The sequence below is a fragment of the Meriones unguiculatus genome, chromosome 7 (assembly GCF_030254825.1).
Source record: "Meriones unguiculatus strain TT.TT164.6M chromosome 7, Bangor_MerUng_6.1, whole genome shotgun sequence".
Lineage (NCBI taxonomy): Eukaryota > Metazoa > Chordata > Mammalia > Rodentia > Muridae > Meriones > Meriones unguiculatus.
Window position 1 is genome coordinate 85315891 of NC_083355.1, and position 14328 is coordinate 85330218.

Genomic DNA, 14328 nt, shown 5'->3' on the forward strand with positions numbered 1-14328 from the left:
TGGACTTGGGAGAAGGGGCATGTGTGGAGAAGGGAGAGGAAGGGAGAGATTGGGAGGGGAGGAGGGAGAGAGCTACAGGGGGATACAAAGTGAATAAAGTGTAATTAATAAAAAAAATGGAATATCTTTAAAAGGAATATTAACTGTATATCAGCAGTCTTGAAAATAGTTGCTAATTGTTCGATGATTCTTGCTTCTCAGCTGGTGAGAGATTTTAATCAGTGTCTAAAGTAGCAGGCTTCTCTCTCTTTTCTGCTATCTATAATATTTGTGCGTTTCTGTCCTGCCTCAATGCTACAGCAGTTAAACTATGGCAGTAGACATGCGTCAAAACTCATAATTTTACATCGCAAAGAATTTTAAGTATACAAATTCTAAGAAAGCAATGTGGCATGTTCTAGTAAGAGCATCTATATGCTTTGTTAAATAAATTAAAACCAAATAGAAGGAGGGAAAGGGTCTTAACTTTAAAAAAATGAGATTATAAGTTAATTTATAGTATTTTCTCTCCCCTTTCCTCTCTCCAAACCTTCACATATACCACTTCCTACACACCTTCAAATTCATAGTCTCTTTTTCATTGTTATTGCACACATATGTTTATTTGTATATACATATATATTCCTAAACATAATTACTTCATTCCATGTAATGTTACTTGTAGGTTTACTTTCAGGGGTGACCTGAAGGGCACTAGACAGCCAGTTAGTGTACTCTTCTTTGAGGAAGATACGATCACCTCTCCTGCTCTGGCTTTCTTCAGTTACCTGTAGTTTTTTGTAGGCTTGAGTCTTCATGACCATTTCAGTCCAGTTTGGCAGGTTCATCAGTGTAAGCAAACTTTTGAGTGGTCATGGTGAGACTTTATGGACATAGCCTCTAATATTGGAAGGAATCCCAATCTCACAGCAAACTCCCTGATCCTCTGACTCTTAGTTTTTTCACACCCTCTTTCACATCATTTCCTGCGTCTTAGGTATAGGAGTATTTTGTAAGATGCATCCTTTGCAACTGGGCTCCCAAAAAGCTACAATTCGTTTGGTTCTGGTTTTCTGTAATGGTCTCCATCTGTTGCAAAGAGAAGGATGATGAGGATGAAGACTACCATTACCTGTGAAAATTAGGACAAATGTATTTAGATTGTTATTAGATCATACTAGGTTAGTAAATTAGTGCTTGTAGATTGTCTTCCAGTAACCATGATTTTTACTAGCACTGAGTATATAGCTAGGTTTCTTTTAACAGGCATGGTATCTCTTTTGTTGAGCAGGTTTTAAATCCAATTACAGAGCTGTTCGTTGGTTACCCTAAGGGTATGTGTACCACTACTGCACCCACAGAGTTATTATGTCATTTTGGTCGTTGGTGTGGAATCATAGCTGAGTAGGACTATTGATTGAGTCCCTCATTTGGAAGCTTACTTGGTGCCTCCTGCTATTGTGAATTCTAGTCCTCAGAAAGGGGGTATTCAACTCAGGTTCAGCTCAGGGGTGTCTGAGACCTGTTTCGGAAAGTGCCTGGTGCCTCGAGCAGTAGGATTTACTTCTGCCTCTAGGGGCACCAGGGACAACATCAACAGACTGTTTTGGAAGTTTCTTAGACAGCCCTGACCAACTCAAGAGGGCTCCTTTGTCTGGTATTAAGGTTTTTGTTCGGTAGTTTTTGACTTGGAAGAAGCACCATCAGCCTAGATGAGAAAAGTTAATGAAAACTATGTGTGTGGCCCAGTGGGAGTTATACAACTTTAATCCCAATACTCAGGAGGTAGAGACAGGTAGATCTCTGAGTTTGAGGCCAGCCTATTCTACAGAATGAGGTGTGTGTGTGTGTGTGTGTGTGTGTGTGTGTGTGTGTGTACTGAATTTAATTACATGCATTATAGATTCTTTGTGGTTTTGTCAGATATTTCTACTGTAATTATTCCCACCTCCCTCCTTCTCCTATATTACCTTCCTCCAACTTCCCTAGGGCACCCCCTTTTAATCTCCCCTATCAGATCACTTGTATCCTGCATCTACCTACTCCCTAGGAGTCTCCGTTTTCTCATCTCCCTGATCAGATGACTTGTACCTTGCCATACCCTCTCTATACTGCCCACTCCCACGCCCCCTATCATGGCAGTGTTCCCATTTTAATTTGCTGGTTTCTGTAATTATTACCGCCTGTGTACTCGTGTTTGAAGATTTGAAGCTAGGAGCCTCCAATAAGTTCTAGAGATGATAAACACATTTTGAGATATTTCTTAGCCATTTTATTTTTTTACTTTTGAAAACTCTATTCAGATCACAGGCCCATTTGTTGAATGTCTCATTTATTTATTTATTTGGATTTTGTTGTTGTTGTTTTACTCTGTTTTTTTTTGTTGTTGTTTTGTTTTGTTTTTAATGTTGTGGATAATAAACCTCTGTCAGATACTTACCTAGTGACGATTATGTGGGCTCCTCTTTACCCAGTTGATCTTTTTTCTTTTGCCATACAGAAGCTTTTTGTTTCAAGTGTTTCACTTTTTTTAATTCCTGGCCTAGATTCTTGGGCAAATGGGATTTTTATTCAGGAAATGTTTACCTACACTGTTTTCATGTCTGCCTGTGTTTTTCTCTGTCTGTTTCAGGGTTTCAGGTTTAGGACTTTGATTCATTTGGGGTTAGTTTTTGTGCAAGATGATTGATATAGGTCTAATTTCATTCTGCATTCAGTCATGCAGTTTTCCAGCACCATTTGTTGCAGACATTCTTTTCTCCAGTATCTGCTTGGAGTCTTTGTCAAATATTAAGTGGCTTAAATTGATATTTACCTTTGATATTATTCCATTGGTCTGAATGTCGTTTGTATGAATACCATATTGTTTTTATTACTGTGGCTCTGTAATATATCCTAAGATCTGGAATTGTATTTCCGCCAGCATTATTCTTTTTGCTCAGGATTATTGTGGCTATCCAGAGCCTTTGTGGTTCCATATGAATTTAGGATATCACTGTTGTTGTTTTATACTTCTGCAAAGAATGAGATAGGGGTTTTGATTGAAATTGTATTGACTCTGCAAATAGCTTTTAGTAGAATGGTCATTTTCACAATGTTAATTCTATGAATGCATGAGCATGGGTATCTTTCCATTTTCTTTTGTCATTCATTTTCTTCAGAGGTTTAGAGTTTCATTGTAGAGGTCCTTCATTTTCTTTTTTAATATAATTTTTATTTTATTTATTTATTTACTATTAATTACACTTTATTCAATTTGTATTCCCCCATAAGCCCCTCCCTCCACTCCTCCCAATCCCACCCTTTCTCCCCCTTCCTCATGCATGCCCCTCCCCAAGTCCACTGATAGGGGAGGTCCTCCTCTCCTTCCTTCTGATCTTAGTCTATCAGATCACATCAGGAGGGGCTGCATTGTCATCTTCTGTGGCCTGGTAAGGCTGCTACCCCCTTAGGGGGAGGTGATCAAAGAGCAGGCCAATCAGTTCATAACAGAGGCAGTCCCTCTTCCCATTACTATGTAACCCACTTAGACACTGAACTATCATGTGCTACATCTGTGCAGGGGTTCTAGGTTATCTCCATGAATAGTCCTTGGTTGGAGTATGAGTCTCTGGGAAGTTCTGTGTTTAACTTTTCTGGTTCTGTTGCTCTCCTTGTGTGGTTCCCGTCCTCTTCAGCTCATACTATTTCCCACTTCTTACATAAGATTGCATGCACTCTGCCCAACAGTTGGCCATAAGTTTCAGCGTCTGCTTTGATTGTCTGCAGGGCAGAGGCTTTCAGAGGCCCTCTGTGGTTCCTAGGTTGTTTCCTGTTTTCTTCATCTTCTGATGTCCATCCTCTGCCTTTCAGGATGGGGATTGAGCATTTTAGTCAGGGTCCTCTTTCTTGCTTAGTTTCTTTAGATGTACAGTTTGTAGTAGGTCTATACTATGTTATGTCTATATGAGTGAGTATATACCCTGTGTGTCTTTCTGCTTCTGGGACAGCTCACTCAGGATGATCCTTTCTAGGTCCCACCATTTACCTACAAATTTCATGATTTTCTTATTTTTCATTGCTGAGTAATACTCCATTGTGTAGATGTACCACAATTTCTGCATCCATTCTTCAGTTGAGGGGCATCTGGGCTGTTTCCAGCTTCTGGCTATTACAAATAAAGCTGCCACAAACATGGTTGAGCAAATGTCCTTTTTGTGTACTTGAGCCTCTTTTGGATATATGCCTAGGAGTGGTATGGCTGGGTCTTGAGGAAGCGCTATTCCTAATTGTCTGAGAAAGCACCAGATTGATTTCCAGAGTGGTTGTACAAGTTTACATTCCCACCAGCAGTGGAGGAGGGTTCCCCTTTCTCCACAACCTCTCCAGCATGTGTTGTCACTTGAGTTTTTTATCTTGGCCATTCTGATGGGTGTAAGGTGAAATCTCAGGGTCGTTTTGATTTGCATTTCCCTGATGGCTAATGAGGTTGAGCATTTCTTTAAGTGTTTCTCTGCCATTCGATATTCCTCTACAGAGAATTCTCTGTTTAGCTCTGTTCCCCATTTTTTAATTGGATTACTTGCTTTGCTGCTTTTCAGCTTCTTTAGTTCTTTATATATACTGGATATTAGTCCTTTATCAGATAGAGGGTTGGTGGAGATTCTTTCCCAATCTGTAGGCAGTCATTTTGTTTTGATGACAGTATCCTTTGATTTACAGAAGCTTTTCAGCTTCATGAGGTCCCATTTACTGATTGTTGCTCTTAGAGCCTGTGCTGTTGGTGTTCTGTTCAGGAAGTTGTCTCCTGTGCCAATGAGTTCTAGGCTCTTCTCCACTTTTTTTTCTAACCGATTTAATGTGTCTGGTTTTATCTTGAGGTTTTTGATCCGCTTGGACTTTAGTTTTGTGCAGGGTGATAAGAATGGATCTATTTTCATTTTTCTACATGTAGACATCCAGTTGGACTAGCACCATTTGTTGAAGATGCTGTATTTTCTCCATTGTATGGTTTTGGCATCTTTATCAAAGATCAGGTGTCCATAAGTGTGTGGGTTTATCTCTGGGTCCTCTGTTCCATTCCATTGATCCACCATTCTGTTTCTGTGCCAGTACCATGCAGTTTTTATTACTGTTGCTTTATAGTACAGCTTAAGATCAGGGATAGAGATACCCCCAGAAGATCTTTTATTGTAGAGGATTGTTTTAGCAATTCTGGGTTTCTTGTTATTCCATATGAAGTTGAGAATTTTTCTTTCCAGGTCTGTAAAGAATTGTGTTGGTAATTTGATGGGAATTGCATTGAATCTGTAGATTGCTTTTGGTAAGATGGTCATTTTTACTATGTTAATCCTGCCAAGTCATGAGCATGGGAGATCTTTCCATCTTCTGATATCTTCTTCTAATTCTTTCTTCAGAGACTTGAAATTTTTTCATACAAGTCTTTGATTTGCTTGGTTAGGGTTACTCCAAGGTACTTTATGTCATTTGTGGCTATTTTGAAGGGTGTTGTTTCCCTAATTTCTCTCTCAGCCCTTTTGTCTTTTGTCTATAGGAGGGCTACTGATTTTTTTAATTAATTTTGTATCCAGCCACATTGCTGAAGGTGTTTATCAGCTGTAGGAGTTCCCTGGTAAAGTTTTTGGGGTCACTCACGTATACTATCATATCATCTGCAAATAGTGATAATTTGACATCTTCTTTTCCAATTTGTATCCCCTTGATCTCCTTCAACTGTCTTATTGCTCTAGCCAGGACTTCTAGAACTATGTTGAAGAGATATGGAGAGAATGGGCAGCCTTGTCCCTGATTTCAGTGGAATTGCTTTAAATTTCTCTCCATTGAGTTTGATGTTGGCTATAGGGTTGCTGTATATCACCTTTACTATGTTTAGATATGTGCCTTGTATTCCTGATCTCTCCAGTACTTTAAACATGAGTGGATGTTGGATTTTGTCAAATGCTTTTTCAGCATCTAGGGAGATTATCATGTGTTTTTTTTTCTTTCAGTTTGTTAATATTGTGGATTACATTGATGGATTTCTGTATATTGAACCACCCCTGCATACCTGGGATGAAGCCTACTTGGTCATAGTGGATGATATCTTTGATGTATTCTTGTATTCGGTTTCCAAGTATTTTGTTGAGTATTTTTGCATCAATGTTCATAAGGGAGATTGGCCTGAAATTCTCTTTCTTTGTTGGGTCCTTGTGTGGTTTAGGTATCAAGGTGACTGTGGCTTCATAGAATGAGTTTGGTAATGTTCCTTCTGTTTCTATTTTGTGGAATAGTTTGAAGAGAACTGGAGTTAGCTCTTCTTTGAAGGTGTGGTAGAATTCTGCACTGAAACCATCTGGTCCTGGGCTTTTTTTGGATGGGAGAATTTCAATTACTGCTTCTATTTCCTTGGAGGAAATAGGACTATTTAATTGATTTACCTGGTCCTGATTCAGCTTTGGTAAGTCGAATCGATCAAGAAAATTGTCCATTTCATTTAGGTTTTCATATCTTGTGACATATAGACTTTTGAAGTAAGTCCTAATGATTGTTTGGATTTCCTCAGTGTCTGTAGTTATGTCCCCCTTTTGATTTCTGATTTTGTTGATTTGGGTGGTGTCTCTCTGCCTTTTAGTTAGCTTGGCTAAAGGTTTGTCTATCTTGTTGATTTTCTCAAAGAACCAGCTCTTGGTTTCATTGGTTCTTTGAATTGTTTTATTTGTTTCTAATTTATTGATTTCAGCCCTGAGTTTGATTAGGGTTTTTAGATGAGCCATTAAGTTGCTTGAATGAGCTGTCTCGAATTTCTTCTTGAAGGCACTTAGTGCTATGAACTTTCCTCTTAGCACTGCTTTCATTGTGTCCCACAAGTTCGGGTATGTTGTGTCTTCATTTTCATTGAATTCTAGGAAGACTTTAATTTCTTTCTTTATTTCTTCCCTGACGCAGCTGTCATTTAGTAGCAAGTTGTTTAGTTTTCATGTGTTTTTAGGCTTTTTGTTATTTCTGTTGTTGTTGAGGTCCAGCTTTATTCCATGGTGATCAGATAGGATACAAACAATTATTTCAGTCTTCTTGTATCTGTTGAGGCTTGCTTTGTGACCAACCATATAGTCCATTTTGGAGAAGCTTCCATAAGGTGCTGAGAAGAAGGTAAATTCTTTTGTGTTTGGGTGTAAGGTTCGGTAAATGTCTGTCAGGTCCATTTAATTCATGACCTCTGTTACAGACATTGTTTCTTTGTTTAATTTCTGTTTTGTTGACCTGTCCTTTGTTGAGAGTGGGGTGTTGAAGTCTCCTACTATTAATGTGTGGGGATCTATGTGTGGTCTAAATTTTATCAATGTCTCTTTTACAAATATGGATGCCCTTGTATTTGGGGCATAGATGTTCAGGATTGTGATGTCTTCTTGTTGGAGTTTTCCCCATCTCTTTTGATTAATTTTGGTTGAAAGTCTATTTTATCACATATTAGAATGGCTACTCCTGCTTCCTTCTTGGGTCCATTTGCTTGGAAAACGGTCTTTCAACCGTTTACCCTCAGGCAACGTCTATCTTTGTGACTTAGGTGAGTTTCTTGTATGCAACAGATTGCTGGGTTTTGTTTGCACATCCATTCTGTTAGTGTGTGTCTTTTTATTGGAGAATTGAGTCCATTGATGTTGAGAGAGATTAATGTCCAGTAGCTGTTAGATCCTTTGATTTTGATGTTGCCTGTGGTCATAAGGTTGTGTGTTTGGTTGCTTTTTGTTTTACTGTAGTGAGGTTAATTATTTCCTGTGTTTTCTTGAAAGTAGCTAGTTTCTTGGGTTGTATTTTCCCTTCTAGTGTCTTCTGTAACGTTGAATTTGTGTGTAGGTATTGTTGAAATTTATTTTTGTCATTGAATATCTTGTTTTCTCCGTCTATGAAGACTGAGAGTTTTGCTGGGTATAGTAGTCTCGGCTGACATCTGTGTTCGCTTAGGGTTTGCATGATATCTGTCCAGGCCCTTCTGGCTTTCATAGTCTCTGTTGAGAAGTCAGGTGTGATTCTAATGGGTTTGCCATTATATGTTACTTGGCCTTTTTAAAACCCTTGCAGCTTTTAGTATCTTTTCTTTGTTCTGTATACTTACTGTTTTGATTATTATGTGGCGGGAGGATTTTCTTTTCTGGTCTAATTTATTGGGTGTTCTGTAGGCTTCTTGAATTCTTACTGGTCTCTCCTTTAAGTTGGGGAAATTTTCTTCAATGATTTTGTTGAAGATATTTTCTGATCCTTGGAGCAGGGAATCTTCTTTTTCCCCTACACCTATTATTCTTAGGTTTTGTCTTTTTATGATGTCTTTAAATTCTTGGATGGTCTGTGTCAGGAATTATTTAGATTTAACATTTTCTTTGACAGATACATCTATTTCTTCCATTGTATCTTCTACACCTGAGATTCTTTCTTCCATCTCTTGTAGTCTATTGGTTATGCTAACCTCTGTGGTTCCTGTTTTCTTCCCTAAGTTCTTTCTTTCCACAATTTCCTCCATTTGTGTTTTCTTTAAGTTTTCCAATTCTATCTTCAGGTCTTGAGCCATTTTGTTGATTTCCTTCACTTGTCTGACTGTATTTTCCTGTTTTTCCATCAATTCCCTCAGCTGTTTGTTTGAACAATCCTCTTTTTCTTTTATTTCATTCAGTGATTTTTTTTTCAATGCAGTTTATTCAGGAACCTTGAACAATCATCTGACCCTGGGGAAAGCCAGCCCACTTTAAATAGCCTCTGGGTAGCCAAACTCAGCATGCCACGTGGGCAATGCAGATAGGTCCACATACATGGAAGCAAGCCAGATCCTCAGCCTTAGCCAAATGTGGAGTTGTTTGTGACAGAGAGCACTCACCATCGGGAAGGTGGAAGGCAGAAACCAGCTCCATCTTTAAGGCACAGCATTCCACAGCTCTCTACAGTTCCCCCTTTTCCTTTTGGACGCATCAGGCAAGAGTAGAGGTCTGATCTCTGATATTAGAAATAAATTGGGACTTTGTACTGATGTTTATTTAGGAGTCATCCACCCAAAGAACATCAGACCCATCCGATACCTTTTTCTCAGAGGCGGGACCTGGGGCATCAACCCGCATGCAATCAGACATGCTCTTCTCTGGGTCCAAAGCGGCTGACCCTGAGTGCAGTGCTTAGCCTCGCATCCTGAGCGTAACATTTTGGCTTTTTATGGTAGCCAACCATGCTTGGGGAGACTGTCCTGCTTCAATGGCTGATTTAAGCATTTTCTCTCTATAGGCCACTAACTGTTTGGCTGCAACTTCCTCTATTTCTTTAAGGATGGCTATAAACTGTTTGTTTCTAAATTCCTCTATTTCTTTACACATTTTATTTGTTTCCTCTGTTATCTTCTTCATGATCATAGATGCTAGGTCCTCTTCTTGCACTTCAATTATGCTGGGGTGTCTAGGGCTACCTGTCCCTGTATAACTGGGTTCTGGAGATGCCGTATTGCTCTGGCTTTTGTTGGTTGAACTTTTATGCTGGCCTCTACCCATTGGGTTATCTTAGGTTTTTGAAGTTGGTTTCTAGTTTTTCCTGGAATCCTGTGGTGGAGAGAATTCCTTTGGTAGGAAGTTGTTTTTTTCTGAAGGAAGCCTTCTCAGCTTTTTGGGTATAGTCACTTGATGGCTGGTGTTTTTCAGGAGTTGCTGCTGCTCACCTCAGGCATAGAGACCTGAATGGTAACTGTGGTTCTTATTAGTTGAGAGGGCTCTCCTCTCACCAGGAGAAGTCCTGAAGACAGCTGCCCAGTTTCTTCCTGTGAATTTAGTGATCTGCTGCTGTAACCTGTGTGTCCCATGGTTTGGTCAGTTTTGTTAGGGATAAGTGGTTGCCCCGTGGAGCAGTATCTGGGGGTTGATCTCGGGGATCCCGGGCTTTTGAAGGTCTAAGGCTCTGTGCCCCAGTACCCAAGCAGTAATCTGTGGCAGGTGAGTACTGCTCTCCTGGTAACAGCAGTCTATCTCTTGCACAGCAGGTCCCTGGGTTGGGCCAGTCTGCGGGACCTTTTCCATGGATACACTGGGTGGCCTAAGTCCGTCCCCTTTGCTTAGTTCCCTGTGAGGATTTCTCCAGACAGTGACACCAAGTCTCTGGTGTCCTGGGGCACACAGTTCTGTCTGTGAGGAATAGTTGGTACAAAGCAGGTCTCTGGGCTGGCAGCAAGTGCGCCTGCCTGCTAGTCTGCAGGAGCTGGGTACCCAACTACTCTTTGTGCTTCCGGCCTGGGGCCAGTTCCGTGATGGGGCTTGTACCCGCCGGTCTGTGAGAGACTTTCCCCAGGTAAAGCCTGGGTATCCCAAGTCAGTACTGTTTCCTTCTTTCCCTGTGGGGCCCTCTCCTGACAGGAACTCCCTGTCTCTGTTGTACTAGGGCATGCAGCTCCGTCTGTCCTAGAGAGCTGGGCGCTGCCACTCCGTGCTGGCGGCAGGAAGCCAGTTCAGTGATGGCGGCAGGTACCCGCGGTCTGCGAGACTTTTTCCAGGGAAAGACTAGGTGACCCATGGCCAGTCCCGCTGCTTTCCTTCCCTGTGGGTTTTGCTCGGGACTGGGACTCCCCGTCTCTGGTGTTTTTGTACCCACCGATCAGCCTGGAAGGTGATCAGGACACGCAGGCGTGTGGATCTGGTCTGGGGACCTAGTGCCTGTGCGACTCGGGATCTCTTTCCGGTTCTGGCTGGGTGGCCTGAGCTTGGACCCACCTGATTCCCACGCCGTGGGGATTTCCTCTCACCTGGGAAACACGATCGCTGTTATTTTAGGGCCCAAAGTTCAGTCTCTTGGTTGCTGCACAGAAAATGTTTTCCTGTTTCTTAGGTGCAGTGTTCTCCTGGTCTAATTTTTATTTTTTATATTAATCACAGGTTATTTACTTTGTATCCCAGCTGTAGCCCCCTCCCTCAACCCCTCCCAGTCCCACCCTCCCTTCCTTATCTTCTCCCTGCCTCTTTCCAAGTCCACTTATAGGGGAGGTCGTCCTCACCTTCCATCTGACCCTAGCTTATCAGGTCTCTTCAGGACTGGCTTCAGTATCCTCCTCTGTGGCCTAGCAAGGCTGCTCCTCTCTCGGGGAGGGGGGGAGGTCAAAGAGCCCACCATTGAGTTCATGTCAGAAATAGTCCCTGTTCCCCTTACTAGGGTACTCACTTGGATACTGAGCTACCATGGGCTACATCCGAGCAGGGTTTCTAGGTTATATTCATACATGGTCCTAGGTTGGAGAATCAGTCTCATAAAAATCCCCTATGCCCAGATATATTTGGTCCCTGTGGAGCTCCTGTCCTCTCCAGGTCATACTAACTCCCCCTTCTTTCATATGATTCCCTACACTCTGCCCAAGGTTTGGTTATGAGTCTCAGCATCTGCCTTGATAAACTGCTAGGCAGAGTCTAGAAGACCCAGAAATAAACCCACATACCTATGAATACTTGATTTTTGACAAAGAAGCCAAAACCATTCAATAGAAAAAATAAGCATCTTCAATAAATGGTGCTGGTCTAACTGGATGTCTACATGTAGAAAAATGAAAATAGATCCATATTTATCACCCTGCACAAAACTAAAGTCCAAGTGGATCAATGACCTCAAGATAAAACCAGATACACTAAACCTGTTAGAAGAAAAAGTGGGGAAGAGCCTAGAACTCATTGGCACGGGAGACAACTTCCTGAACAGAACACCAACGGCACAGGCTCTAAGATCGACAATCAATAAATAGGACTTATGAAACAAAAAAGCTTCTGTAAAGCAAAGGATACTGTCATCAGAACAAAACAACAGTCTACAGACTGGGAAAGTATGTTCACCAACCCTATATCTGACAGAGGGCTAATATCCAGAATGTATAAAGAACTAAAGTTAAAAAGCAATAAATCAAGCAATCCAATTTAAAAATGGGGTACGGAGCTAAACAGAGACCTCTCTGTAGAGAAATACAGAATGGCAGATTCTTAGCCATCAGAGAGATGCAAATCAAAATGACCCTGAGATTTCACCTTACACCATCAGAATGGCTAAGATAAAAAAAAAAAAAAAAAAAACTCAAGTGACTACACATGCTGGAGAGGATGTAGAGACAGGGAAACCCTTCTCCATTGCTGTTGGGAATATAAACTTCATTTTCTTTTTGTGGGGGAGAGGAAATGAAAGATTTTATTTGAACTTATAGGTTATAGTCCATCATCAAGGCAAGGCAAAGGAGGAACTAAAGCAGAGACCTTCCTATATAACCCTCTACCACCTGTTAGGTTTGCATGACCCACATTGGGCTGGACTCTTCCACAACAATCATTAATCAAAACATGCCCCACAGACTTGTGTACAGACTGTCTCATTTCTCATTTAATGTATCTTCTTCTCAATGATTCAAGCTTGTGTTAATTTGACAAAAGAAAAAATAACCAGCACGTTACTTCTTTCATTTTGAGAGAGCCATTTAAGTGTTCTTAACTTATTTTGTCTTCTATAAAATGCCAAAGGTTAACTAATAATCCTTCCCTTCCAGTTCTGGAAAGAGTCTGCGTTTCTGAAGCTTGAAGCTGGAAGAGCTTTGTAGAGTGTATAGAAGCATTTTTCCTTGATCAATGAGGAGCTAAGAAAACTATAGCATTTTTATCTGTCCTGTACCAGTGCAGAATTATTTGGAGGTCCTTCACGTTCTTGGTTAGGTTTATTCCTACATAATTTATTTTCTGTCCTAAAACTTGCTAGGTAGAATAGATTGGTTCCTTATTCACAGAGATCCACCTGCCTCTGCTTCCTGAGTTCTGGGATTAAAGGCCTGCATCACCTCCCAGCTGAAACTGTATTTTAATTACAACATTTCTCCTTCCTTTCTCTTTTTTCAAACTCTCCCATATATCCCCACCTCAGCTTTTCTTCAAATTCATTGACTATTTTTCATCAATTGTTGTTGCATTAATATATGTATATGTGTGTGTGGATCCATATAATGTTACTTGTATATATGTTTACAGGGTTAACCATTTTGCTAAACAACCAGTCAGTATATTCTTCCCTGGGGAGAGCCATCTCTCCTACTCCCACCTTTATCCATTTGTCTAGAGGTCTTTGTGTAGGATTCAGGCCTTAGGGACTTTTCCTCATGCAGTTTGGCACATTTGTTGGTTCATCTATGTTCGGGTTCACATTTGGGTCATATTGATAAGACTTTACAAGTGTAGCTTCTGATGTAACTGGGACACAACATCACAGCAAACTCCCAGAAAAGCATCTGATAAAGTTCCATACATTATAGTGGTTCTGAACAAACAAGGTTTAGAATTTTCTTTTATCTTGTGCAGATGTAGTCAACAATTACATATGACTGATATTCTTTTATTAGAAACAAAAGCACTTTTATAACTAATTTTACGTAACATTGTACAAAGCAAAAGGCTTTGTATAAACATCTGATCTAATGACAATTTTTGGCTCAGGAGACAATTCTACATTAGACATATTAATACACTGTGCCCTTGAACCTTTGCAATTTGTAAAAGCTAAAATTAAACAAAAAGGCAGTTGTAAAAGGCTAATGTTTCTTTAAAATAGCTACTTTATTCTGAGTCCATGTTCTGTACATTTTTCTAACCCAGTATTCTAACCACTATTGTAAAAATATCGGTCAGATTGTCCAATTTGTATAAAAAATGATTATCTCTTACTGTAGCATTTTATTCCTATAATAGTTGTTCTCAAATAAAACAGTACTATTGTCATTTGTTGCAATTAATTGTTCAGTTTACTCTCCCTTTTTTTTCAGACCAGTGTGTGGAATAAGGGGGAAAACTCTGATAATTAACCTACCTGGTAGCAAGAAAGGATCTCAGGTAAGCATTCTTGACATTATATGGTTTAATGAATGTACATCCAAAGAGCTGAATATACCACAAAGCTGGTCACTGCTAATACTAACCACAGACTCAAGATATTCCCAAAAGCACCCTCAAATTTCATAATTCATTTGAAATAGCCATAGAACTTAATTCCACTTTATATTTGTACAGTTATGGGTTATAGAAGGAAAGAATACAAATTAAAATGAGGCAGGAGAAGGGCATTGGAATCCAGTAAACACACCAGATGCAGAGCTTACATTGTCTTCTTTCTGTGTATTTAGGAATTTGTTACTCTCCTGGCATTGACAATGCAAATAAAATATTGCCAATCACAGAATTTACTTTGAGATGTTATGTTGTGTTTGTTTCTGTATTTCTTTATTCACTCTAACTTACTATACACTGTCTTCGTGGCTTAATCTTAGTTCTTATCCCCTTAGTCTCCAATATCTTTTAGAGGCAAAGCAATACCAAAGTACGCCCAAACCTGCATGGTAATTGA

The 14328-nt window shown here is 40.2% G+C and overlaps 1 protein-coding gene across 25 annotated transcripts in view; it reads left to right on the forward strand.

Moving 5' to 3' along the window:
* The window catches only part of Gphn (gephyrin), a 416220-nt gene that overhangs the window by 208243 nt on the left and 193649 nt on the right, over positions 1–14328 (forward strand). For all 25 annotated transcript variants that reach the window (XM_060387712.1, XM_060387715.1, XM_060387716.1 and 22 more), the window contains one exon: positions 13751–13817. In XM_060387712.1, the coding sequence (XP_060243695.1) occupies positions 13751–13817 (67 nt within the window). The remainder of the gene's footprint in view (positions 1–13750; positions 13818–14328) is intronic.